Source organism: Convolutriloba macropyga, chromosome 5 (assembly GCF_964194025.1).
Source record: "Convolutriloba macropyga chromosome 5, txConMacr16.3, whole genome shotgun sequence".
Classification (NCBI taxonomy): Eukaryota; Metazoa; Xenacoelomorpha; order Acoela; family Convolutidae; genus Convolutriloba; species Convolutriloba macropyga.
In genome coordinates this window covers 5,787,602-5,812,259 of record NC_134472.1, presented here as the reverse complement: position 1 = coordinate 5,812,259, position 24,658 = coordinate 5,787,602, and the positions used below count along the sequence as shown (strand labels likewise).

The 24,658-nt window shown below is 35.5% G+C and overlaps 1 protein-coding gene across 26 annotated transcripts in view; it reads right to left on the bottom strand.

Annotated features, from left to right (window-relative positions):
- Positions 1–24,457, bottom strand: part of LOC142339075 (uncharacterized) — a 28,066-nt gene extending 3,609 nt beyond the window's left edge. The window contains exons 1-3 of one of the 26 annotated variants that reach the window (XM_075388751.1): positions 24,382–24,457; positions 24,005–24,085; positions 23,191–23,393 (exon numbers count right to left, since the gene is read on the bottom strand). In XM_075388751.1, coding sequence (XP_075244866.1) covers positions 23,191–23,323 — 133 coding nt within the window. In that variant the 5' untranslated portion in view covers positions 23,324–23,393; positions 24,005–24,085; positions 24,382–24,457. Of the gene's footprint in view, positions 1–23,190; positions 23,427–24,004; positions 24,086–24,288 lie in introns of all 26 variants that reach the window. The other 25 variants (XM_075388755.1, XM_075388773.1, XM_075388768.1 and 22 more) reach the window with 25 other exon arrangements.
- Positions 24,458–24,658: the final 201 nt, after the last annotated feature.

The window sequence follows — 24,658 nt, the reverse complement described above, 5'->3', positions numbered from 1 at the left end:
TCTGGAAGAAACGACTTTTTTAGTCAGATTGCATCTTCATTCTTTTTGATAGCTTAATCTTAGCTCCTCTAATTTTCCCCGATCTAATTATTGGTAAATTATTAGTCATAAAAGTCATACAAGATCAAGTGCATGGAGATCATATTTCAATAATGTAAGTTGTCTAGAGTCATCATTTTTCTATTATTACCTTTCTGGAAATTGTATTGTAAGTCACAAATTTTTTCGGGGTTCGAACTTCCGAATTTTCCTGCATGATTTTTCGTCTAGACTTGACATTTTAAATTATAAACAGATCCTGGGAGCAGTTTTCTTATGAAATGTCTCATTTTTAAATTTTTGCCTTGAATTTTAAAGCCTAATTTTTGGTGAGATTATTTTATTGCTCGATTTTTTGAAAAATAAAGTTTTTGCAATAGAATTGATTCGTCCTTCTACACTGGGTGGAGTGAAAGAGTGTTTTCAATTCTTTTGCCTTTTAGTTATTGATGATGTGAAAAAATCGATTTGGGCATTTACTTAGGATCACAAATGAAGGCTTGTACCCACTCAGGAAATCAGAGAATTTTTGCATTAATGTTTTCAAGTTTTCGTACCCAGGAGCTTGACTGTGTAACTTATCGGTTTCCTCGAAGGCAGAACACTGATAAGAACAAACATTTTGCAATGATTTGTCTATGAATGGCTTTTTCAAAGTTTTGTTCTATTGGAACAATTTCTTATTTCAGATGAAATTATTTTGAGGATGACAATATTTTGGCTTCTAAATTTTGTAATATTTGCCATATATGCTGTTAGTTAGTTGTACTAATGAATTTACGTTTTGTTTTTTTTGTTATTAAAACTTCCCTTTTTATCTTTCGATACCATGTTACTTGTTCGTTTCAAAAATTGGCCTTCATTTTCTAATTTATTTCATTGGAAATGGCTTTAGTCATTTTTAAAGGTTGACCAAAGTAAATGTACTGCTGCAAAATGGAGTATACATTTTGCATATCAATTAGTTTAATAATGATATGCTCCAGCTTCGAACTTTATCGCTGTTTTTATTGGACTCGCTAATTTTTTCCGCAATGACTTTCGAACCTATGTAAATAGACCCGAGACTTATTTTTCATTTGCTATTGGATAGTTGTCTAAAATTTTTGACTTTTTTCTCTCGAATGGAGTTAAACTATTGTCGTAACTGTTTTCTTAATATATATATATATATATATATATATATATATATATCAAAATTAGAGGTTGTATTTCCGGTCAAACTTTGATACTTTTTAGTGTCTATGAGTGTTCATAGTTTTTTCTTGATAGTGCCGTACATTTTCTTATTCTAGCGTTAATTTTTTTCCACCAGTAAATGGTTCAATTCTGTTTAAAGAGAACTGTATTTTATGAGTGGATGCATATTATATGCACCCCCAAGCGCACGTGCCACAATTTTACATAATGATTTGATGTCCAAAGGCACGTGCTCTGTGACTTGGGGTCCATAGCGTACGGGAGGACACAAAGGGAAAAGATGCCTTTATTCTGAAGAAACCTAAACCTGTTCACTTTAATCTTATTTTGGGTCTTTCCCATTATACCCCCCTGAAATTATAACCCACCCCCTGCAAAAATAGGTTCACTGCAAAAATTTAACCCCACTGTTTTTGTAAGCTATAGTAAAATGGCATGGTAATTAATTGCTCTTGAAACGTGTGTGTGTGTCTTTTTTATGCAAAATTTTTGCTTGACAATTTTGTCTTTTCGAGTGACTTAGCGTTTGAGAGCGTTTAGCGTGATCTAAAATTCGCTCTCAATTTCAAGCAGCTGATCTCAATTGGCGGTAATGTATTACTAAAAGTCAAATAAAAAGTGCGCCGAAACTGGTGCCATTTTTTACTTTAAATCTTAATAGTGGTATATGTTAACCTCTAATTTGGTTATTTGAAGCCCACTATTGAACCCCTACCCCCGACTGAAGCAGGCTGCAATACATTAGAGCTCACACTAGTCGTCCGAGAGCAATTTTTCCGACGTTTAGTCGGTTATGTTTGTTTTCAGCCCCAGAATGTTGGAGAGCTATAATGAGAAAAGACTATAAAGTAAAGAAGTCGTCTAGATTTCTCCAGAATCAAAACACAACAGAAGTAGTTCAGTTTTGAATGAATGATTGAATCCATGGATCTATTCTGGTTTGCCCCCCTCCCCCAAGCTTCGTGGCTAATATCTTTTACGCCTCACAGGCGCACGTGCTACTATTATTTGCATAGGAGCGTGCTATATAACATGATATGATTTGTAACTGGGGGCATAAAAACATTGGGGAGTGAAAAGGGGCAAAAAAGGATAGATCCCAATAAGTGCATGAAGCAACAGTTGATCATTGATTCCAGTAGTAAGGGTGAATATGTCTGCCATCGGCCCGCTCTTGCTCTCATTTTTTATTGAGTAAGCTCTACTGTGGCGAGTGGGTTTACTATGGAAGAGATTATTGGGATCTATTATGTTTTGCCCCCCCCCCCCCCAGCTTAGTGGGCTTATATTTTTACGCCCCCAGGCGCACGTGCTCTTTTTTACATAGTAACGTGCTGTATAACAACATATAATTTGTAACGGGGGGTGGGGGGGGGACAGATTAGATCCCATCATTGTTAGGTTACAAAAGGAAAAATGGAAGAACAGATGTGAAAGACATGGTTGAATAAGAATAGATTCATCAAAAGCACATGTATGCATTTGAGTCGGCGTAGAGGTAGCCTATTATAGTTAAGACAAAGACTTCGAAAAAAGGTAGCAGGAGGTAGTTTCGATCTACCGACCTCTGGGTTATGGGCCCAGCACGCTTCCGCTGCGCCATCCTGCTGATATTCGAGGTGGTCAATTTGTTGTTTAATTTAATATGTTTGCGATCAATGATTGTGCGCGTGAGCATTATCAAATTTGGCTGGGCTGCTACAGATCACACAATACGGGATCTCTTTATGTATGCCAGTCAAACTTGACAAAAGATATAACAAATCGAAGGCAAAGATATATGCCTAAGACCTGTCTGTGCTATAAGTCTCAATTTAAAGTAGTTGGGGGGCTGAAAAGTTCAATTAATTAAATAGATAGTTTAAATGAACAAGCTTACACTGAGTAGTATTAAACCGGGTTGAGCTGTTACTCGATTGTATTGTTGTTAAATGATTGTGTCGTTGAAAACTTCTTCCAGTTGATTTCTCACAAGTATGTTCTGTTGGAAAATTTGCTAAGTTGGAAATCTTTACTAAAATTTCTGTTTAAATTTAGGAATTTATTTTGCAAGAAAAATGAAGCAGTTGTCTGCTGCTCGTCGCTGGCTCTGTTATTTGTCTCTCTAATTTTATTCCGTCCCACTTCGCTGAGAGAAACAATTAATTCCTCTCAGCTCCGTTTGGGCCGATAGGGAGCGAATCACAAACTCACGTTCATAGTGAGGTGCTTCTTAATTTTCCTATTGGCCGAGAAGGCAAGAGAATTAACTCTTTTTTATCTCACGGAAAAATTATTGAAACTCCAAAAAATAATAAAAATCTAAAAAGCTGAAAGCATCAATTATTGATTTCGTAGGCGCCTGTTTTCTGCTTTTCCCCTCTTCTAAAACCGCAACAATTATGGTTTTCTTGGTGGCTTTTTATGAGACTCTATTGTCTTTTCCCCTGAAGCAATCTGCTTCATCTTTATTGAACTTGGGGGGAAAGATCTGCATTGCAACTGTCAAAAGCAGAAGTAATTTAAATCAAAAGAAACTGTGGTTTTACAGGCCGCCTACGTTCAACAATGTACATTTTCTATCCTGGATATAAGCGAGGAGATCCAGGCCTAAAGTTGTGTTATTTAAATAAGTCGAACTGAGTTGTTTAAATACTTGTGTACTGGTAGTCTTAATAAGCGTTAGTTTGTTTAGCGCGCGGCGAAAGAATGGTTAATTAGCGCCTAAATACGTTCGCTCTAATGCGGGATTAATTATCCGCTCATTTGTAACGGCTCTCGTAATACTACAGCTCACCCCGATTTTTAAGATAGAAAAGAAAATGATTAAAAAAAAAGAAATATATTGCATCGTATATAATTTTATTGCGATTGAGACATATAAATGAGTTACTACAAGTTTAGAAAGTTATGAAATTAATCGCAAAGGGCGACAATGGTATGCTATAAAATTAATCGCAAAGGGCGATAATGTTGTGCTGTATTATTCAAAAAATTCTGGGGGCAAAATGACTGGGCTTGACATCGGACTGTTACCATCGTCTTCGATCAAAAGAACCTCTTGTATATCGTCCTCAGTTGGTTTGTCCTTATCCATTGATTGTCGCTTTTTGTGCTTTTTAACTCTCCTTTTGAGCTCGGAAATTTTGTTTCTTTGTTCTTCGTTTTCCTTCATTAATTGTGTTATTTTCTTTCCTAGCTCCAGATTCTTTTCTCCAAGTTTTTTGTTGGCGTTTGTTATTTCCAGATGTTTCAAGGAGAACGTTTTTAGCATAGTTTGTGCATTCGATTCGCTGGTTTTTTGGAGTTGATGGGCAACGACATATTGGCGCCGCCAATAGTCGTTAGGTAGTTGCTTCTCCTCAGGTGGTTTCTGTGATTCCATTTTCAGTTGTTCAAATTTCAGTTGCAATTCTTGCAACTCTGTTTCCTTTTGAAATAGTTCCTGCCTGAATGTGGTGTTTTCCTCTATTAAACTACTGGTGTTTATATTTGATAATTCTGGCATGTCGACAGGAAAAGCGGAAATGGCATCGTAGGGGACTTCAATATATGCGTCGAGCATGTTATTCCTAAGGGTATAAGTGCCATTCTTAGGGTCGCGATTTTTAATTCTCCACTTGTTGTTTTCTGTGGGGAGCGAGAAGGTTTTCAGAACTGGAAGCTTTTCGCTGTTGACTAGTATCTGTTGATGTCCATTTGACTGGATGATGTTTATTTTACTAGCAACCTCAAATTTGTTGTAGTTTGGTTTCAGGAAATAGAGGAGGGTGTTAACGTACCTCGGGTTTTCTTTATTCATGTTTTCCTCTCGCGGTTTCTGTAATTTCAAACATTCTGAGGGTATCTTCCTGATAGCGTCGGGAACGAGATCTTCAATGTTGTTCATCTTAATAATTTTGTTTTTGTGATTGCTAATTTGTTGGATTGGGAATTGTCTCTTTCTGCTAATTTGCCAGTTGTTTTCGGGATCATATTGACTGGAAGTTGATGGAGATGCAATAGTTGTAGTAACTTGTTGTGTGTTCTGAGGTTTAAATGGAGGCTTTGAGAAAATAGGAGGCTGGGAAGAATGGGTTTGTGTTTGTTCTTGTTGTGTTGTCACTTGTTGATGTTGACTGGGGATTATTACGCTTGCGAGTGTGGGTCTGGTAGTCATTGTTAGTGTTTCCTTGTGGATGATCTAAAATTATTTGATTTTGGTTAGCCTGTGTCATCAATATCACACATTATGGCTTCTTTTCAAGTTTGCAATTGTATTGCTAATATAAAAAAAGTATTCTATTGTAAAAATGTTTTTGTAAGGTTTTGTTGCTAACTGCTTTACTTAAAAATTATAATGCTAAATGCATTTGTTATTAAAGTTTGGTATAAAAGTTTTTGTTTTGCTAAATGCAAAGTTAACTTTAATAAAAGGAGGGGGGCAATAATAAAAAAAAATTTTTATACTTATGCCAGGCGGGCAGCCCTGGCACAAGTACGTCTTTCTCCGCTGCCCGGAGGTGTGAGTCTTGGGGCGTGCGTCACACTAACACGGCTGCAACGACCCGTGCAGCTGGGGAGACAACCTTGCTTTAGCTGAAAGAAGGAAATTTTTCGGGTCGTTTTTGGAACTTTCAGTTATCGTGTTAGTGTTCTGAATTATTTAGGTTCAAAAGCCAGGAGGCAGGCTGGAGAAAGCTGAGGTAACCCCTTCCCGAGGAAAATTTAAAAGAGAGAAAAAAAGATCGTTTGTACTTGAGTTGTTTTTGGTTTATTAGACAACGTCGTCTAAAAAATTTTTGCAAATGGGACATTTTTTCTGCTTATTTATGCACACTCGACAGAATCGGTGTTTGTCATGTTGGGAAAAATGTGGGTGTTTTGTTACTCCTAATTCTGTTTTCATTTTTTTGCATAAATTGCATCGGAAGTAGGATGTTATCAGGACGGGAAGACAAGGTCGAAGACAGATGGGACATTTAGGGTTTGGGTATCTTTTAAAAAGTGCTTTTCTGCAAGGAATACATACATAGTGGGGATTTTCTTTGGGGAATTGCTTGTGTAGTTTTTCTACAATAACGGTTTTTCGTGAGCATATAGGGCAGATAATGTCCTTATGGGGATAGAACCAACGAAAACCGTCGAATAGGGATTGTGAAAGACCCATCGAGTGACTGTTATTTTGTTTTCCTTATACAAAAACAGGAAAACCTCTGAGAAACTGCAGTAGGATGAGGTTAATAAGGAACGATATTGCAAGCAAGGTAATTAGAGTTAAGATAAATATTTTTGTGGATAGGTCTAGATTGGTCATTTTCCGTATCTGGAGAAAATGGAAAGGAGGTAGTGATTAATAAAAAGGGATATTGCCAATGCGCATAAGAGGACAAAAAGAAGAATAAACAATGTTACGGGATGCATTTTGTCAATTCAATGAGTAGTGTAGAACTAGGGTGAAGGAGGTGATTTGCTCCTGGTAAAAACTGAGTTGAATTAGATATATCGATTGGATTAAAAATAAAACTAGGGAAAGAAGTAAAATTTTGGATGTTCTTGGACTCATTTTAGATTATGTGGTTGTTTTTTCGCAACGAGGGCATAATTTATAATCTTCTACGCAAAATTTACAAAAGTTGACGGGCTTATGATCACTGTGATGAAACGTTTTTGCAACAGAGTATTGAAATCTTGTTTGTTTGCAAATATCACATTGAAACCAGTTAAAGATTGAAAAGATAACATTAAATTTAGAGCATTTAGGACAAAAATCGTAGCCCATATCTTTTATAACATATTGGTAACAGAGCAGACACATTACGTGGGGTAGTTCGTCAGGGGGGTTCTCGTGTAATTTCTTGAAAACAATTGTTTCACGTCTGCAACATAAACAAATTAATGAGACCGGTTTGGATTCTATAGTATTGGTTTCTTTGTCAGTTGTATTCATTTTTGGAAGATTGTTATTGGAGGGGATTATGGGACTGGTATGGTTGGAGGATTTGGTTGTCGATTATTTTGGGATTTTATTGCTTGGTCTATTACTAATATAACTACTAACATCAAAAAATTGAAAGGAATACTTACAACAACGAGGAAAACGGTTAAAACGAAGGAGAAGGCTGCTGCAATAATCATGAGGGCCATTAATAAAAAATCAAGTACTTTGGGGATAAACATTTTGGATAATTTGTGAAGGTAGTTTTGATTTAAGGATTTTACCACGGGTTGTTTGGGTCAATTGTTTGTTTGCATAAGGGGCATTTAGTAGTTGTGAAGGTCATACACTGCAAACAAATTGATTTTTCAGGGTGTAGGCTTTTGAAGTGGCTGTGGCAAGTGGATAACTTTTTGATTTCTTGACAAGAATCACACTGGAAATAATGGCAATGACTGATTGTATAAATGGGAGTTACGCAAATGGGGCATTTAGGTTGGTTCCAATATTTAAATAATTCGTTTCTACAAGGAATGCAAGCAAAATGGGGGGGCTGACCATTTGGGTTTTTGTGCAATTTTTTGAATTGACGGCAAGGGAGATAACAAACAGGGCATTCAACTTTAGGGGTTGTATCAATTTGAGGTTGCTGAGACGATATTTTCAGAATGTTTCCCATTATAAGGACAAATTAGAAAGATCCGGGTATACGAGTTCTAATCCATGGTGTTCAAGTTCGTTGGGGATAGTTACATTTAAATCTGCAATAGCAAAAAAGAAATTCCAGTGTTTCTCGTTTGGATAAATGTAATAATGATTAATGGTACCTGTGCTTAGGAACAAATAAGTTATTTTGATACATGCTTTATATTGTGTAAAACAGATAGTAAACCATCTTTCTGCTTTAACAATTTTAACTTTTTCCTTACCAATGAACAAAATCATTTTATTTTTAACAATTTGAAAAGAAATGAGGGAAAAAGAACAAAATGATCAGAAAAAAAAAGGATAGGAATAATGAGCAAGGGAAAAAAAATTATTTTTTTGGGGAGAGAAAGTTATGTGAAACAATTTACTTTATTGAAGAGCGCCCAAATTGACTGGGAAATGCTCTTCGATATCAATGAGTGCAAGAAAGAATTCCCAGTGCATCATTCCCATTGTTACTCGAGTAGAACCCTCACATCCACGCTCGTAGTCTGTATAGTGTATAATTATACAGGGTTTAATCTCTGCTGTGGAAGTTTCAATGAAAGATCTCTCGAGGGACTCTACTTTGACTAGGCGCTCACCAAAGTGGAACAGCATTATAGAAGATCTAAATTAAAAGGGATTTTAGAACCATTTAAAGCTTGTGATATATTTATAAAGAATGTCCAATAGGGGGAAGATGGTGTTAAGGTGATGGTTCCATCAGTCCAAGTGTTTAAATATTCAAAATGGAGTATTAATTGTGGGATTACTCTGTTGCTTTTTGTCGTGACAAATGATTTTTCAAAAAATTGTATTTGTATAAGGCAGTTTTGGTATGAGAATATCATTGCTGCTTTTAATTGTTAATAGTTTCCAATTCTTTAGTAATGAAATCGTTTTGAGAACAATCACTTTTCGGCAATTCAAAATAAAGATTGTGAGGTACACAGTTTGGGTTTTCTAGAATAAAGAGGAAGAATTTCCAATGAACTGAAAGAGGATTAATACTTATTGAACAAATTTTTTCACTTTGGATTTCTTTGAGCGTTACTAGCATAGTAGGTACAGGAGTTGGGTATGCATCAAAAGATCGTTGAATTTTTTGTAACTCTACAAATTTATTGTTAACTGCAAATATCATAGTTTAGAATGATACCTAAGCAATGTAGATTGGATGTTGTACTTGAAATACCGAGTTCTCTTTGAATGCTAGAAAAATGGTGAATTCGGCGAACTGAGGATGAGTAATGAAAATAGTTAAAAGTCTGTAAATATTTGTCATGGTTTTTTTCGCGAAAGTCATTATACTTATAGCGGAAACATAGTATACGGCTAATAGCTCAAAATTTTGGTTTCCGATTCTGATTTGTAAGTTTCTATTAGTTAAATGAATCATTTTGCTGATCTAGCTCATTTGGCAGACTATTAGGGTCGAATTGTGCTAAATACACGAAATAATTCCAATACAACGAATGGGGGGTTAAAATCACAGTATCGTTTTCCCAAGTGTCCCAAAACTCAAAATTTATAACGATTTGAGGGAAAATGTCTCCGTGATTTTCTTCAAAAGTTTTCTTTATTTGATAAATTGTAACGAGTCTATCTTGAAACAAAAAGTACATTAATGGAAGCGTTTTAGTTGTTAATTAACTTATTGTTCTTCATTTCAAAACTATGTATAAAAGTATGTAAATGTAAAAAAAAGGATAAAAAAGGGTGTGTCAATTATTTCTGAAAAGAGGATTATTGACAACGATTGATATTTATAGATAATATATCAATCGGATTCACTGAGGCAAAATCGGAGTATGGGAAGAGTGCAGGCAATAGCTAGATAGACATAGTTGCGATTACATAGTTGAAAATGGATTATAAGAATTAAAAAGCAAGGAAGGAATCCACACATGTCTCTTACAGGAAAAGTCAAAGTCTAATAATATTTTTCTTCAACGCTTTGAAACGATTTTGTATTCGACTCCAATGTTTACAAAAGTAATTGTGTCATCAATCAGGGCTCTTAACAATGAGAAGTATTGAAAATTTGAATGCGGTACGTCCAAGTCTATAATGTCACTGAAGTAGAAAGATGCAACTCTAATAGTTACAGTAGTTTTTAAATCGGAAAGACTTGAGGATAATATCTGTCCGGTGTATTGTCCAAATCGAATGAATAAAGCGTTAGGCTGTTTTATGAATTTGGGTTGCATAGCATAGCATCCTTGAGGTGTATCTAAACAAGATATTAATTAACTTATAGAGTCTAATACAAATAATTTTTTTTATTTTTGAGACAAATTATTTTTTTATGAAAAAGATGATTTTTTTATTAACAGCTTTAAGGAGGTGCCACCACACTTCGAATGGTTGCATCATTTTGTGGTTGTGGTTGATGTGACGCCAGATTTGGGTATTCTACTTTATTATTTTCTGTATGACAATGCTCATCAATTTTATTTTCTCTTGGTTGATCCTCAACGCATTTGTAAGTTTTTTCTATTGTGCTGTAAGGTTGGTAATTACTAAGCGGTAAAAAATGATTGTTGTTCTGCGGGGCCGACGGTTTGGTTTCGTTAGAGAATACCGGTGTAAAGAACGATAAGATACAAAGATTATATGTTGCTCCTAATAGAATTTTCCAAAAACCCATTGTTTTGTTGGATATTTTGTGGATTTCGAACGCTCTTATGATTGTTACGATTACATCAGTTAAGAATTTTATGCACAAGAAACAAGCAAAATAAACTCCAATTTTTTCCAGATAAAAAGTGATGATTCCAAAAGTGCCTTTGAACTGGTTTGTAAAAAATGTAGGTGAAAGAAGAGAATCTAGATAAATTTGTCTGTTAATTCCCATTGCCGACGCATAGATATCTTTTTGAGAATAGTCTATGCTTCTTCCTTCTAGAACTTCTCTTGAAATTTTTGTCAAAACAGATTTTGAAGCTTCCGAATGCAAGATATTGTCCCAAAACGATTTAAGTTGATTTGGTGTGTAAATTCCGGCACGTTGCGATTCGTAACCGGTAAATTTTGGAATAGAACTAATAACTCTTGAAGAGAATATTTTTGGCGGTTGTAAAGGAACAGGTGCTGGCATCAAATGGTACCATGAATTTTCATTATCAATATCTAATTGGTAGGCATTTTTGTAGCCTCCAACACAATCTACTTCGTTTGCAAAAGGGTAGGTTTGTCGAGTAATTGGGTCGACGAACATTGTCCTACCATCATAATGAATAGGAATCCTATCATAACACTGTTCAAGAACCTGAAGTGGTGAGTTTCGTTTTGGACAGTGGTACAGCCAACCTATGCTACCATCTGTGTCTAAGAACATCGAGCGGTTGCCGGTTAACATATATCCAGCTAAACGATTGTTTTGGATAGCCTGCATTAGTATCATTTGTTTTTGAGTTCGATCAAGTTCGCATTGCTCTATGACCAAACCTTTCCATGCTTGTTTTATTTGCATGTAATTATGATATATGACAAAATCCATTTTTACCGCAAGGTTAAGATCATAGTCTAACTTGTCTTTGTCTAAGTGTTCCCATGCAACAAAACCATTGTCGGATGTTCGGATCTGTTCATCTGAAGGCTTCCTATTAAACCCATTTACACTTAGGCTATTGTCAGGTTCAACACGAAGTTTATGAAAAAATTGTTGAGTTTTTGTTTTATAAGGTTTGCCAGTCTTCATATTAAATCCGCCTTTATAAGAAACATATAAAGAATCTAAATTTGTTCTGTAAATAAATTCTGGTTTTCCACACACCTTTTCTTTTTCATCAATTACTCTAATTTTTATGTCCATTTCAGCAGGAGAATACGTTCCTGGTCCTTCATAGGGCGTCTCCGGTTTTTCATCACTCACTATGAAATACTGTACGTTACCAAGTTCGTTTTCATGTTTTAGCATTTTTGCGTTTTGTGAAAATCTTTTAGTAACTATACAATTTTCCGGTGCCTCCCAATTGTACGCAAAGGGGTCGAGTGATGTCGAATGACAACCTCCTTCTGAGAGGGCACAAGGAAGTTTTAGTCCTTGACTGTTATAGACAGTTCTGTCATTAAGATCAATATCGAGTACAGTTTCTTGCATCAGGGTTTCAAAAGAGAAGTGTTTAATTTGACCACGATTATCACAAGATGTTGATGATTCACCTTCAAGATCAACTCCCTGGTTTTTATAGGAGACAGTTTTTATTCCATGTTTTATGTCAATTTCCATGTCATCATCGTCAAATTCGGTAACAGTAATTTTTCCAGTTTTATTAACATTTAGGCATTGTTCGGGTGAAACAATAATATCGTATGTTATTATTGGAGCGTTGTGTACAATTGATGAATGAGAAAACATACCACAATTATAACGAATGAGCATTGCAGTGACTTTACACATAAGTGCTTTGACAAAGGTCCGATAAGACCGCTGATAAAGTGTTACATGTGTATCAACCATCTGAATGTTTTCGGGTGTAATTTTGCAAGGAGAAACTTGTGTTAAAGCATACATTTTGTTTTCTTTCATTTTAGAGCAGTCATAATGAATGACCCTAAGTTTGTTAGACACGTCATTAATATCCTCAGTAGCGTTAATAACTATAGAAAGAGTACAAAAGTAGAAAAGACTTATAAGTAAATAAGAAAAATAGAGTTTTTCAAAACAAGGATATCTTTTCATCCTGTTCTTTTTAGCGCTTCAAGTCGGGAATTAAGGCTATGAGTTGTAGTAATAGGCACTGCCAGTAAATGTTGACTGGATTTATTGCTACCTAAAACAAAGTTAAGTAAATCCGGCTTGATAGCGTGATGGCGGCTTGGCCGAGCGACTAGAAGTTCGCCTATTATTATTATTATTTTCTAAAGTTTGTAAATTAGAAGGTCCTTGTTCCGATGTATTAGGGCGGAGAGGACTTAAATTAGGGTCTAGAGGTATTCTAGAATTGTGCTGTGGGCAAGGAGTTGAACTTCTTGTTCGACTACCGCTAGGTAGGTGTGTTTGGACTGGAGGTGGGTTATTACGACCACCTGAACTTGCTTCGTTGAATCCAGAATCGAAATTGGTAGGTGTTCGGTCAGGGTCGAAGTTCTGCACAGGGGAGTCTCTTCGTATGAAATTATCCACGGGGAAATATTCGGTGTTAGTGGGGCTTTGGAAGGAGAATTTAGTCAAAGGACTATTGAGTTTATTCATCTGACTTGTCATTAGATTATTATAAAATGTGTCACAATTATTTTTATCTATACCATACTCTAGGGTTAACTCTGGTATAGTTTCAGTAGCTGGGTAGTACTCGACTAGGTGATTTCTATGAGCGACCTTCCTGGTGGCCGGGTTGCTATCTAGAGTTAATTCATAGTTAACATTGGTTAGTTTTTTTTTTCTACAGTATAAGGACCTGATCTTAGTTCATGTAGTTTTTTTGACTTTCCTAACTCAATTTGATGGTTTTCCATTAGAACTTTTTGTCCAACCTCAAGTGGCTTGCCTAATTTGTGTTTGTTTCTATGTTTATGTGCGCGGTTATTGTTTTCTAAGCTCTTTTTATAAGCGTTATTGTATATTTGTTTGAATTGGTTTTCTCGCATAAGCAACGAATTGTTAATAGTCGGTTTTAGAAGTTTGTCAATTTCGGTGTTTTTTGAAGTTTGCAAGGTATGCCTGTGAAGAGGCAGGTCTTTGCAAAACTCGGAAGAGCATGTGAGTTGTGAATTTCGTAGGAGTCCTAACTTAAGTGACAGAGGTATCTGTGGTTTTTGTCCGAACACAATTTCATAAGGTGAGATTCCAGTACTAGCATTTGGAACCGTGTTATGAGAAAAAGCAAATTTTGGTGCCAGTTCGTCCCATTTACCTCGAGCTTGTTCTAGAAAAATTCGGAAATGTGCTCCTAGATGTTTGTTTTGGATCTCGACTTTACCATTAGTCCAAGGCGCATAAGCAGTTCGAGCTGCGGGTGTTATACCTAATTCATGAATGTAACTCGCAAAATCTTGGTTCATGAATGCCGAACCCTTATCATAAACAAGTTTTTGTGGTATTCCAAAAGACAAGATGAACTTTTCTAAAGCTTTTATGGTGTCTACTGCGTCTGTGGAACGTACGGGGTATACTTGAATGAAACGTGAAAATGAATCGACAATAACTAAACAATGGTGTTTACCGTTCGATGGTGGATTTAAAGGTCCTTTGTGATCAATATGGACCGTATGAAAGGGGAATGGGACTGTATCAGTCCACTTTTCGAGAGGTGCTTCGTGGATATCTCTCCGTTTTTGTTTATTTTTTTGGCATTCAAGGCAATCAGCAATTAGGTTTTCAATCCATTTATACATTCCGGGCCAATAAAAAAATCGTTTTACGTTAGCAAGTGTTTTATCTAAACCTACGTGACCTGACAGTTCACAATGAGCTAACTGAAAAACTTTAAAGAACAATGACAGTGGTACGCAAATTTTTAAGTATTCAATATCTGGCTCGTCTGTTTGTTGTTGAATACATAAGATGTTGCCTACGAAACTCAGTTTTTCAAAGTTATTAATGTATGACATTATGGCTTTAGATTGTCGGAATTCAATTTTCTTTTCATCTTTGTTATTGTTCGTCCTTAATTGGCGAATTTGTTGTATCACTGGGTCTTTTAATTGTTCTTGACAAATTACCGATGTATTTAAATCAACTTCTTTAGAGAAGATTGTCAGTTTATCGATGAGTTCTCTTGCATCTTGTATTTTTGTATTTTCGGGAAATTTTTTTGCTAATTCGGTTTTGTCTATACAATTGCTATTTTTCACGAAAAAAACTTTATCGTATTCTAGAGGGAATCTGTACTCCGAGTCTGTGGTATTAGTTTGATCAATGTAGAGTTTGTCAAAATCTAATTCCGGTGACTGGTTCTCATTGAACAATTCAAATTCCGAAATTGGGTCAAAATTTTGTTCGGTTATCCCTTCATCAGGGTAGGAATCAATTTCTGTATAATGATCAGACGTTTCGTCTTCCTCCTGTTCTGACACAGGGGTTATTTCATGTTTGCGGTGACGCCTATAGTGGTTAATTGATGAACCATACGAGAAATCTTCCGAAATATTGTTTATTGAGCAAAGTCTGTTTTGATTATTGTCGTACTTTTGCTTTACCATTTTGTCATTTTTGAAAATGAATTTGTCGATACCCGTTATGCTTTGTTTTAGGATTGGAAAAAAATCATCTGCTGGTCCCTTTTCATTATCACGCAAAATGAAGTATTTTTCCTCGTTACCATGCTCGTCGTAAAAACTAATGTCTTTTGGTATCTTTTTGTGTTTAAGTTGATACTTGTCCAGATCTTTAAGTTTCACATTTCGACTTAGGATGTCAGGAAAAGCTAAGTTTTTTCCTTCAGTCCAAATAATTTTCAAGTTCTGGAATTGAGAAATTACTAACTGGTATCTAAAAAACCTGTGAGAGAGTTTTCCTCTTCTACCCCATAGATACATTAAAGGCTTATGGTCGGTGTACACATATACTGGATGGGGAGAACCAATTAGGTAATGCTCATAAGTTTGTAGTGCAGATATTACACCGCAAAGTTCGCGTGCTGTGGTGCTCATTTTTTGTTCCTCTTTAGTGTAAATTCTAGAGTTAAAAGACACTATTCGTTTCCCTTCTGGAAATTCTTGAACGAGAATTGAGCCTACTCCTATAGAAGAAGCGTCTACATGCACGTGGAAAGGGTATTTAGTATCCGGTATTGCTAAGATAGTATCTTCGCTAATTCGGTTTTTAATGTCGTTAAACAGTTTTTCGTGTTCCGTTGTCCAGACAAATTTAGTTTCTGTGCGGGTTAGGTCATAAAATGGCTTGCAGTCAACATGCAAATTTTTGATGTACATGCTGTAGAATCCTAAGCAACCTAGAACTCTCATGACATCACGTTTGTTTTCAGGCGACTTAAGTGCTTTTAAATCTGCTACTCGCTTCTTGACTGGTTGTATCCCATCTTTACCTACTACATGTCCCAAGAACTGTACTTTCCTAAGGAAAAATTTAGTCTTTTCAGGTTGAGCTTTCAACCCAGATTTCCTTAAAAGTTCATGGTACTTGTCAATTATTTCAAACATTTCGGTTTCATCTTGCGCTTGCATGATGGTGTCATCAATGTAGGTTATAGCTTGTTTTTTTCTAATTAATGGTGCAAAATGGATAGTCATTATACGACTGAAGAAGTTAGGTAGACCGCATAGGCCGTAAAATCCGCGTTCAAATGTGTATTGTTTTGGACCAATTACAAAACTTACCAGCTGTTTGGTTTCCTCAGTTAGAGGGACTTGGTTATAGGCTGAACAAAGATCACTGGTTGTGAAGAAATTACCTTTTAATCTAGTTAATAGACTTCCGATTGGTTCGAGTGGCCATGAATATCGACTAAGGTCTGTTATTGAATTCAGATATCGGGCATCTATAACCAGTTTTACTGTGTTCCCCTTGGGTAGGATTATGATTGGATTAATAAATTCTGATCCCATTTCTTTATCATTACCCATTTCCCGGATTATACCTGTTTTACACAGTTGTTCCAAAAGGTTTTCTAGTTTTTCCTGATAGTGTAATGGTACTTTGGATGGTCTTTGTTTTGTCAAAGTTGAATTAGGTAAAAGTTTAACATGAAACTTTTGTTTTATCTTTCCAACATCGTATTTGTGTTGAGAGTAAACGTCTTTATTTTTAGTTAAAGTCCTCAGTAACTTGTCTAAGTTTTCGTCTTTGATATCAGCTTGACTGAAATCAAATTTTTTGAGAAACGCTTGATCGGTTTTCTCAAATCTGTTAAGTTTTTCTTTGGGAAGTTCAACGGGTCTGATGTTCTCATCAGTTGTTTCTAATTGTGGCTTAAGATCCTTGAGGTCGTCGCTAAAGTCTGTTTCTAATTCGTAGTTGTTGGTAAAATCTTGTTGCCTTTTTCGTTTTTCTGTTTTCTTCTGTTTTTCAGGAGTTTTGCCTGCAAAGAAATTTTGAATTTTTGAAATTTTTGGACCTTGTTTTTCGCTAACATGGAATATTTGATCCCAATTAGTGTCACTATTCATTAGGTGGTTTATGAATGCAACGTTGTCAACTACAGAAAATTCTGGGTCTTGTCTAATTTCAATGTCTTCTAAAGTGTGCCCAATAGGACCCTTTTGGATGACAACCTTGTTGTTTAGAGGATTGTTTAGCATTATTGGTAATTCCTTTTCTTTTCTAAAACACTGAACATTGTAAGTATAAATTCCTTGAGCTTGCAGTTCACTTCCAATTACGAAGGAGGTTCCCTTTCTGAAGAATTCATTCGGAGGTCTAATTGATATTACTCGAGTTGATTTTGGTGCTAATGGTAGTTGCTGGTCAAGAGTTACAATTTTGTAAGAGCTAATGTATGGATAGCTTTTCGTTTGGTATCTAGATAATGTGACGGCTACTTCAGGGTAAGTTTTTAAATCAATTTTTGGAGTGGTTAGGTCAATCGATTTTACTGTAGATTCAAGGAAATCCATTCCCAACAAATTCGGCTTGCAACCATCTTTGGCTGAAACCCATGTGGTAACTTCCACTTGATACTTTCCTTCAATGTCGAAAGAAGTTTTGAAAGTAATTTGACCTAGAAGTTTCAGTTTCTCACCATTAACCGCTAAAGTATGATTTTTTGAAGCTTTCATCTCAATGTGTTGTAATTTACATAGTTCAAGATAAGTGTGGTAATTAATTATAGAGCTTGATGCTCCTGTGTCCAATAAGAACTGTGTTTCTAAGCCGTTATTTTTATTTTTGTCTCCGACGGATTGGTATAAATTAATGTAAATATGTGAGTAACTTGTTTTGTTATCAGTAGTGTTTATGAACGGAGACCTGTCTAGTTTAAATACTCGTCATTGTGGTTCTCATTATTGTAATAGTCTCTAGAAGTTTCACTGGTAAAGTGAACTCGAGGGCTTCGCCCTTCACTGTTATCTCTTGAATGAGTATTATGGTTTTGTCTAGTAGGTGTCCTATCTCGGTCATGGTCTCTACTCCTATCACGATATCGATTATCTGATCTTGGAGGACCGTTGCTTTGCCTATCCCTACTATTTTGCCTATTGTTATCTCTGTAAAAGTTGTTTCGATAGTTATTTTGTCGTTCCTGTGATCGGTTATCGTAAGAAGATGATCGATAATTGTTTGAAGAGTTTGATGGGTACGGTGATCGATGTCGGTAGTCTGATCTAGAGTTGTTTTGATAATTGGATTGATTTTGGTTATAACTATTTCTCTGTCTGTCCCTAGAATTTCGATTGTCATAATTGTTTGATTTGTAATTTTGTTGACCTGGTGAATGGCTCCTACTACATTTATAATTATCTGTGAACTTTTCTCGTTGTTGAGGTGGGTTTCGGTTTTCGTTTTTAAAGTCCTTGTACTTAAAGCAGAAAGCTATTGTGTGACCTGAACGTTTGCAAAACTTGCAGAATCTAGTCTGGTTTTGTTTGAATCTGGGATTGTCGTTGTTGTATGTGGCGTTTATTTTATGATCTTTCATTAGATTTGCAATTTCTGTGAGTTGGTTTTTTAACCCTTCTATTTCTATTTTATTGTCGATACTACTTGAGGCAGTACCCGTGAATTCACTGCTAACAGAAAAACTTAAGTCTTTAGTTGCTACATGATCCTGTAATTGTTGCCAAGTTGTAGCTGGGTTTTCTATTAACCGCTGATGTGCCTTTTGCTTGAGTGTAGGTGGCGTTAATCCTCTTACAAAGTACTCCATACACTTAGCGTTACGCTGGTCGTTGTTAAAGTCTGGATCTGGCCATCCTTTTTCAACTGCTTTTGTTACTCGGTGTGTATAGCTTTTTATCAACTCATCTGGTTGCCTTTTAATACTCTCGACTTCAATTCTTTTCCTATACTTGTCTTTTGCATCAGTAAAACGGGTAATGAACTGATTTCTAACTTCGTTCCATGCTAAACCTGGTGCTAAGGATTCAAACCATTGGGCTGCGGGCCCACGCAAAACCGAACCAAACAACGCTTTTTGTCTAGCGTCGTATGCTGCTTGCAAATCAGCATCCGCAGGATCTCTTGTTCCTAGTGAGAATTGGATTTTTCTTTGTATTAAACTAAAGAATTCCTGGGCATCTTCAGATGGGTCCAAACCTGTAAATTTCTCTAACGCTATGTCGGGGTACGCAACAACGTTCGCTGCCATGTTTTATTTTAGTGTACGAAAAGAATATTTTATACAAAAGTATTATTAGTTTGGGTAATTAGTGTAGAAAATATTTTTGTTATAGCAATTAAGTAATAAAACACTAATACTAAAGTAGAAAATTGAACTGTTTGTTTTGTGTTATGAATTTTATTTGTTTAGGACCGTTTAATGATTGTATTTTAAATTCAAAGTTTTTGCCGTTATCAGTACTAAAAATTTCAACCCAAGAGTAAATATCGGTTTGCTCAACGGTAAAATTTAATAACCAAGGATAAGTGCTTTCAGAGTGTTTAAATTCAACAGAGTATTGGTGAAATCTGTTTATTTTTGAAAATCTAATTTGTGTGACAAATTCTGTTTTTATAAGTAATTTAACTCTATCTGGTAAACTCGGATCGTCAGGAGAAACGTTGATGTATTTGGGTTTAATGATTTTTAAGATTTGTAAACCAAACGGGGGAATTTTATTTTGATGGCTCATCCACACACAAGATGATAACGTTTATGCTAATTCTATCACACTGTTCTGATTTCTTAGAGCACACAAAAGTTCCTTAAAGTTTGGGTTGGTCCACTTGTAAGTTATGTAGATTTCAGTTTCTGTTTCGCTAGAAGAGTGATGGTAAATGCATAAAAAGTTTCTGTTCTGGTCAGTTAAATAATATGAAACTTTGCCTATTTTGTTATGTACTTTAATACTTATATTTAGATCTTGAACGTTTACTTTAATATATGACATATAAATAACATAGAACAATTGTTTTTGTTGTTTTATTAATGTATTTTTGTATGAAATTACACAGAAGACAGTATAAAAACGTTTAGTACGGGATGTCTAGTACATCAGTAGTAGTATTTTTGTAGCTATTATTGTGTTTAAATATTGTTTCTAAAGTGCTTGAATCTGTTAATGACCGTATTTTAACATGAGACAACAACTTTTCTATGATAAATTTGTGTACAAATTGGGTTAAAAAGGCTAGTTTACGCTCTTTTAATTAATTATTGGCTAAATTTTCTGCGGGAATCTCGATCACACTGTTTTTAGTTTTTAACAAAGTTAGTAAATTCTGAAAATTTGGGTTCTCAGATGCATAAGTTATACAAAAATCAGCGGGAGAATTATGTTCAAACACGTAGAAAATAGCTAAGAAAGTAAATCCGTCAGTAATAAACCGTGTTATTTTACCCCTTCTAGTGTTTTCTATTGCTGTTAGATTAAGATGTTCTACAATAACTATTCCAGTTTGGTCCATGCACTGTTTAAAACCTCTATTGGTGAAATTTTTATTGTGAAACCGGTTAAAATGGGGGAATTGTCATCAATTTATGTTATTTTCAGGCTAAAAATCTATGTTGGGGGGGGGGATAAAATTTTGTTTAAAACCCGTTATTTTTTGTTAAATTTGAGCCTTATTGAGATTTATGTGGTCAAAACTTGGTTAATATTCACTAATTTTGTGTAAAAATGACGTTAATGTGGCTATTTTCTTGAGTAATATTGGTTAAAATTGGATAAGAATGATGTTTTTAAGACTTAAATGTGATTAGTATCCGTTAAATTATGATAAAAGTGACGTTAATTTTGTTAAAATCTGGTCAATATTTGAGAATTTAGGTCAAAATGATGTTTATTTTGTTAAAATTTGATTAATATTACCCCACCCGGGTCAAGGAATTGATAAAATAGAGTGAATATTCAACTAAGGAAGGCTTAAATTTAACCAAAATTGGGTTAGTTAATGTGAAAATGCAACAACGTGTGCTTAAATGTGTAGAAAATTAGATATAAATTACACTAAACACTAATTGGGGGGATGAATTCTGGTTAAATTTACGTTAAATTGTTTGAAAATGCTATATTTTGGTCAAAGATTCAGTAAAAATTAGACATATGTTACTCTAAATATGATTTGGGGGGATGATTTCTGGTTAAAAATCGGCTATTTAGTGTGAAAATGCTAAAATTCTGCTGTGAATTTGGTGAAAAAAAGTTTAGTTTAATTAGGTGTTGGGGCGGTGAAATTTGGATAATTTTTGGTTATTTGGAGTGTATATGCTACAATTTAATCATAAATTTGGTCCAAATCGGGTCAGAAATAGTCTAAACAAGTTTTGTGGGGATAAATTCTGTATAAATTCCGATTATTTAGAGTGAAAATACTAAAATTTAACCATAAATTTGGTCAAAATTGGGTTAGAAATAGACTAAACAGGTTATGGGGGGATGAATTTTGTATAACTTTCAATTATTTAGAGTGAAAATACTAAAATTCAACCATAAATTTGGTGAAAATTGGGTTAAAATCAAATTAAATATGTTTTGGGGGGATAGAATCTGGTTGAATTTCGGTTATTTAAGGTGTAAATACTAAAATTTAACCATAAATTTGATGAAAATTGGGTAAAAATTAGGCTAAATAGGTTTTGGGGGGATGATTTTTGGTTAAATTTTGACTATAAAATGTAAAAGTACTTCAATTGTTATATAAATAAACTAAAAATTGGACATAGATTACCCCCACCCGGGTCAGAACAATTTTACAAGAGCAAAGAATCAGTTGCCTGTTACTATTTTAATGTAAATTTACTGTATTTCGGCCGTAAATTTGATATAAATTACTCTATTTGTTTGGCTACTAGTGTGCTTCCACTTCTGTGCTAGTGGTTATTTTACTATTTTAATCCGATCGAATAGAAAAACAAAAATTCAGGCGTGATTCTTTCCTCTGGGCGCACCAGTTATCAAATTTGGCTGGGCTGCTACAGATCACACAATACGGGATCTCTTTATGTATGCCAGTCAAACTTGACAAAAGATATAACAAATCGAAGGCAAAGATATATGCCTAAGACCTGTCTGTGTTATAAGTCTCAATTTAAAGTAGTTGGGGGGCTGAAAAGTTCAATTAATTAAATAGATAGTTTAAATGAACAAGCTTACACTGAGTAGTATTAAACCGGGTTGAGCTGTTACTCGATTGTATTGTTGTTAAATGATTGTGTCGTTGAAAACTTCTTCCAGTTGATTTCTCACAAGTATGTTCTGTTGGAAAATTTGCTAAGTTGGAAATCTTTACTAAAATTTCTGTTTAAATTTAGGAATTTATTTTGCAAGAAAAATGAAGCAGTTGTCTGCTGCTCGTCGCTGGCTCTGTTATTTGTCTCTCTAATTTTATTCCGTCCCACTTCGCTGAGAGAAACAATTAATTCCTCTCAGCTCCGTTTGGGCCGATAGGGAGCGAATCACAAACTCACGTTCATAGTGAGGTGCTTCTTAATTTTCCTATTGGCCGAGAAGGCAAGAGAATTAACTCTTTTTTATCTCACGGAAAAATTATTGAAACTCCAAAAAATAATAAAAATCTAAAAAGCTGAAAGCATCAATTATTGATTTCGTAGGCGCCTGTTTTCTGCTTTTCCCCTCTTCTAAAACCGCAACAATTGTGGTTTTCTTGGGGGCTTTTTATGAGACTCTATTGTCTTTTCCCCTGAAGCAATCTGCTTCATCTTTATTGAACTTGGGGGGAAAGATCTGCATTGCAACTGTCAAAAGCAGAAGTAATTTAAATCAAAAGAAACTGTGGTTTTACAGGCCGCCTACGTTCAACAATGTACATTTTCTATCCTGGATATAAGCGAGGAGATCCAGGCCTAAAGTTGTGTTATTTAAATAAGTCGAACTGAGTTGTTTAAATACTTGTGTACTGGTAGTCTTAATAAGCGTTAGTTTGTTTAGCGCGCGGCGAAAGAATGGTTAATTAGCGCCTAAATACGTTCGCTCTAATGCGGGATTAATTATCCGCTCATTTGTAACGGCTCTCGTAATACTACAGCATTGACACTTAGTAATTTGACGAGAATATTGCGTCAGATTTTAAATCAACTATTTTTAAACATTGCTTTTGAAAATGCTTAAATCGTCTGGTTTACTTTTGATCGCCTGCTCAAAAATCAGCTTTATACGACCATAAATAGCACTCAAACATAACTCGCCTGGACTTCGCGTTTATGTTGTAATATTCGCCTGGACTAGGTCACATCATTGTTTCACATTTAAGCTATAGTGGGAGAGTCATCATCACGGAAGAGGTGACGAGGAGGCAGGATAGGGGATTGGAGACTGGAGGAGAGTTTAATTTGACTTACGTTGATAAAATGTTTCTTTGAGTTTCCAGACGGAAGATAATGCATCAGACCATCGACTGTCATCTGGATTAGTAAATGAGATCTGTAGAGTTGTAATAACCAGGAATAAGAAGCTACTAGTAACAGTTGGCATTTTTAGGATAAATTGTCAGTAGCTATAAGAAAATGCAGTAAAAGAGTGTTTGAAGCACGTGTACAACGAGCTACGACATCACTTGAGATCTCTTCCTCTTTTCCTAACAGTTTGACGGATTTAAGACGAAGTTCAGAAGTTGAAAGAACAATTAATGGGCTCATCGCCCACACTACCAAAATATAGCCCCCTTTCTGTTAACTTACGATAATGGGAGTTTTAGCCCAGTAAGCTGGGAGGTTATTGATGGGAAAAAGCGGGTCTTTCCCATTATAGCCCCCCATGAAAATATAGCCCCCCATTATGGTATATTTACCATGATTGGGGGGGCTATAGGTTATCTGACCACTAAGCTGGGGGGCTATAATGGGAAAGACCCGAAAAAGCTTAGTAATGTTATTATGCAACGTTTCGCCACGTTTTAGTCAGAGACCCCCTCCGTCTAACTACGGGAGAAAAATTAGGAGTCTTTCTCATTATAGGGAATTCTCACATTTGCGGAAACGTTCCGGTTCATTGAAAGCATATAAAACAAGTTTTTTCTCAGTAAAGTTTAAAAAAAAATCAGCCGGAGCATGTTAAATTAGTGTTTTTAAAATGAGTTTTTGTCTGGGCAGAAATTGCTTATCGGAAGGAAAAGAGGACGTAGCTCATCAATACAGAGCAACCGTATAAACTAACAATAAGAGAATGAGGTCTGACATAGGGTGTCAACAGTTCCAACAGTCACATCGTGTCCATCATTTTTCGGGTTTCACTATTCTATTTCGGACCCATAGTACCGTTTGGTCTTTGCCATATCATACCCCCCAACCTCCTTCATGAAATTATAGCCCCCATTATGGTATGTTTACAATAATTTTGTGGGGGCTGTACGTTATATCACCAGTAAGCTGGGGTGGAGTATAATGGGAAAGACTCTTGAAAATTGCTAATAGTTTTTTTAGCACGGTAATATGTCCAACATTGGCACGTGAGCGTTGGGACGTTTAATGCCTCTAAGATGGGGGCCGAAACATAATAGATCCAATTTTTCTGTTGTTCAGTAAACTCAGTACGTTCTTGACAGTCTGGTTGAACGCAAAAAGTCATCACCCGCGAATTGTTTATCAGCGTTTCGAAATAATTTAGCACGTGCTTTTATTTTTGTAGCTAAATGACAGTTCTTTTGTTATTGTTTTTCTCTACCTCTCCACCAATCTTGGCACTCAGATGACCGAGAGACAAAATTATTGTCCCGATCCAGAATATTGGGATCTGTCCCATTATCCCCCCCCCCCCCCCCCCGAAATTATAGCCCTCCATTATGGCAAGTTTATTATGGTTGGGGGTAAA